This window comes from Camellia sinensis, chromosome 10, assembly GCF_055761805.1.
Source record: "Camellia sinensis isolate YWXY chromosome 10, ASM5576180v1, whole genome shotgun sequence".
In the NCBI taxonomy this organism is placed as follows: domain Eukaryota; kingdom Viridiplantae; phylum Streptophyta; class Magnoliopsida; order Ericales; family Theaceae; genus Camellia; species Camellia sinensis.
In genome coordinates, this window is record NC_138970.1 from 41,199,946 (window position 1) to 41,203,894 (window position 3,949).

At 41.5% G+C, this 3,949-nt stretch overlaps 1 protein-coding gene across 1 annotated transcript; it reads right to left on the reverse strand.

The window, feature by feature from the left end:
• Positions 1-325: 325 nt before the first annotated feature.
• LOC145800319 (uncharacterized) lies at positions 326-3,266 on the reverse strand. Its single transcript, XM_082889974.1, has 3 exons — positions 1,964-3,266; positions 918-1,674; positions 326-716 (listed from the first exon to the last, which is right to left on the reverse strand). The coding sequence occupies exons 1-3, from the start codon at positions 3,264-3,266 to the stop codon at positions 326-328; spliced, it is 2,451 nt and encodes an 816-aa protein (XP_082746100.1).
• Positions 3,267-3,949: the final 683 nt, after the last annotated feature.

Here is a 3,949-nt window from a genome sequence, read left to right on the forward strand (position 1 = left end):
TTTCCTGGGTGATAATTAATGGTGCAGTCATAGTCCTTAATCAGTTCAACCCATCTCCTTCGCCTCAAATTTAAATCCCTCTGTGTGAATAAATATTTCAAACTCTTATGATCAGTATATATCTTACATTTTTCCCCGTATAAATAATGTCTCCACAACTTTAAAGCAAAAACAACCGCTGCGAGCTCTAAATCATGAGTGGGATAATTGCGTTCATGGTTCTTCAATTCTCTAGATGCATAGGCCACTACCTTTCCATGTTGCATCAACACACAATCGAGCCCTTGATGAAAGGCATCACTATAAACAATAAATCCTTCACCACTTAACGAATAGTAAGCACTGGGGCAGAAGTTAATCGCTTCTTTAATTCTTGAAAACTCTTTTCACAATTCTCTGTCCACTCAAATTTGGTATTCTTACGGGTCAAATGTGTTAATGGTGCCGCAATCAATGAAAACCCCTCTACAAATCTACGGTAGTAGCCTGCCAACCCTAAAAAGCTCCTCACCTCGGTCACGTTAGTAGGACGATCCCAATTCACCACAGCCTCTATTTTCTTCGGATCCGCAAAAATACCTTCACCCGAAATCACATGCCCCAAAAATACGACACGATCTAACCAAAACTCACATTTGCTAAACTTCGCATACAACTTCTTTTCTCGTAAAGTCTGCAATACCACCCGCAAGTGTTGTTGATGATCCTCTTGACTCCTGGAATAAACAAGTATGTCATCAATAAATACAATCACAAATTGGTCAACGTATGGTTGGAACACTCTATTCGTAAGGTCCATAAATGCGGCGGGGGCATTAGTTAGACCAAAAGGCATAACAAGAAATTCATAATGGCCGTAGCGAGTTCGAAAAGCAGTTTTCGGTATGTCTTCTTCATTAATCTTAAGTTGGTGATACCTTGATCTGAGATCGATTTTGGAGAACACACATGCTCCCTGAAGTTGATCAAACAAATCATCTATACGAGGCAAAGGATACTTATTACGCACCGTGACCTTATTCAACTGCCGATAGTCAATGCACAATCTCATGGTGTCATCTTTTTTCTTCACAAATAACAGAGGTGATCCCCAAGGCGAGACACATGGCCTAATGAAGCCTTTATCCAATAACTCTTGTAATTGTATCTTAAGCTCCTTAAGTTCCATTGGGGCCATACGGTAAGGTGCACTAGAAATTGGGGCAGCTCCGGGAATTAACTCAATAGCAAACTCAATTTCTCGATCTGGGGGTAATCCAGGTAGTTCATCAGGAAAAACATCTATGAAGTCACACACAATTGGTATATCCTCCAATCTTGGACCACTTAATTCGGAGTCAATCACATAGGCTAAGTATCCTTGGCACCCCTTCTGAAGCATTTTTGTAGCGGTAATAGCAGAAATAACATAAGATGGGGACGCACATCGATCTCCACAAAATCTAAATTCAGGTTCTCCAAAATTGGAAAATACTACCTCTTTCCTATAACAATCCACCGAAGCATGGTAAGAAGCCAACCAATCCATTCCCAAAATCAAATCAAAATCAAGCATCTCTAAAGGCAATAAATCCGCTACCATCTCCCTATCTCCCAACTGTAATACACAACCTCGATATACCTCCTCAATTATAACACAATCCCCAATAGGAGTAGTAATGGATAAGCAATAGCCTAGAGGCTCAATAGGTTTATCAGCATGCAAAGAAAATGATAGAGATACAAAAGAATGTGTAGAACCCGGATCAATAAGTACATGTGCCTCCCTACTGAACACATATATAATACCTGTTACCACCTCCGGATTAGCCTGAGCATCCCGCTGAGTCAAAGCAAAAACTCTCCCCTGCGAGGTTTGTCTATCGGATTGAACACCTCCTTTATTCTGCTTGCCAAACCTAGTCCCAACCTAACCTCCTCCTCGGCTTCCCCCTCGGCCGGCACCTGAAATTTTTATTACTACCAACTCCAGTACTAGCAGATGAAGCAGTTCGTGTGCAATCTCTAGCCAAATGTTCGGGTTGTCCGCAATTAAAGCAAGCTCGTGTATCTCCCAAATTAGTCATTTTAGGAACTGTGCAATCTTTCACCAAATGACCCTTCTGGCCACAACGAAAACACAAGTCGGTACCAGCATGACAAACACCTGTATGTGCCCGCCCACATTGCTTGCAAACACTTCGAGTAAATTGAGATGATGTCCCACTAGACTGTCCATGACGCTGATTAGAAATGCTTTGGGTTGGGGTGGGATGCTCTCTATTTTTTTGATATGCACTAGAGCTCTTGACTGAACCATAACCATGACCACCTCTCTTTGACGGTCTATTAGATGTGTTCTCATGATCGGATGAACTAAGGTGGCACTTTTTCTGTTGTTCCGCTAACTTCATTTCTATGACATCTTTCTCAGCTGTTAAGGCTTTATCAATCAAGGTCGAATAGTTAGTTATTCCCAATACTCGGATACGAGATTTGATGTCCAAATCCAACCCATCTGTAAAACGACGACATTTGACCTCCTCATCATCCACAAACGAAGGGGCAAAACGAGATAAAGAAATGAACTTAGCTTCATATTGAGCTATAGTCAAATCCCCTTGCTCTAGCCGAAGGAACTCTCTCTCTTTTTCATACCGACAGGTAGCTGGAAAGTACTTGTCATTGAAAACCTTAGTGAATTGGTTCCAAGTCAATCCTCCGGTGCCACTTGCCGTAAGTAGGCGTTGCGTGGCCTCCCACCAATATTCACCCTCCTCCACCAGCATAAAACTAGCAAGTGCAACTCGCTGCTCGTCTGATACTTCCATCACAAAAAATATCTGCTTTACCCTCCTTAACCAGGCCTCTGCCTCCATAGGATTGGGCGATCCAGAAAATGATGGAGCCCCCAACTTCTTGAACCTCTCAATTGCGGTGAGGCGGTTCTCTGTAGGTTGCACAAATGGCCTAGGCTGTGCTGCATTCTGTTGTTCAAGGATGTGAGTCTGCCTCTCTGCTAGGCTAGCCATTGACTCTAAAAGGCGCTGCACACTAGGGTCTAAAAATGCTGGAGCTGCGTCAGCCCTTGGTGGTACGACTCTATCTGAATGTCCCACTTCTGGATTGGCACTTGACTCTTGAGTTTGCTCATTATGCGATTCATGTTCAATCTCTTCTTCCTGAACCCGAGGTGGAACCTCATTTCCAACAGTAAGATGTGGCTCTCGCTCAGCCTCAAGTACTTCCATAAGGGGGCGACTCTTATGAACTTTTCGCCTTGCCATATGCGCCTGTATAACAAGACAATTAAAACTTAGAATACTAGATCGCTATTATACATCATCACTAATCGAATTACTAACTACAATACCCTATCAACTTTAATTCTAAAGTAACTAGTCTACAGATTCATAACCTAATGCTCTGATACCAAAAATGTAACGATCCAATCTTGGCAAGGCAAAACCCTGCCAAGAGGGTGCACCTCAAACGCTATAGCACCTTTACACCACAATTCCTGTATAATTCTTATATCACATCACCACATCACCAAAAGTGCATAAGAACTTTCAATTGCCTAACATATATGAGATGATCTATTCAAAAACAAAAAAAGTATTATCATGCTACAAGATAGTTCCCAAGCATTTCCTCCCCAAAAAAATATAATACATACTAATCACGAATCCATCAATACATCCAACTTCATAAGCAATATTTACAATCAACCTCCTTCATAAAAAAAAAAAGGGTAAGCTTACATCCTAGAATGACCCTAAGCAAAACCTCAACCACAAGATGCCCACCTGTGATCCTTCAAAAAAATTATAGTCTTCCAAGTTGAGGCGAGCCACACAAAAGTCTATGAATCTGAAAAAAAAAAAAATTATTTAAAAGAATGAGCTAAAGCCCAATGAGTATACCAATACCATGGAGTTATAAAACTTGCTCCTACCAATAGGGTTAA

Coding starts and splice junctions, on each gene's coding strand:
- LOC145800319 (XM_082889974.1), bottom strand. CDS start 3,266: ATGGCAAGGCGAAAAGTTCATAAGAGTCGCCCCCTTATGGAAGTACTT. Junction 1,675..1,963: donor ATCTGCTAGTACTGGAGTTG/GTAGTAATAAAA, acceptor TTGAGCCTCTAG/GCTATTGCTTATCCATTACT. Junction 717..917: donor AAAATCGATCTCAGATCAAG/GTATCACCAACT, acceptor TGTTTATTCCAG/GAGTCAAGAGGATCATCAAC.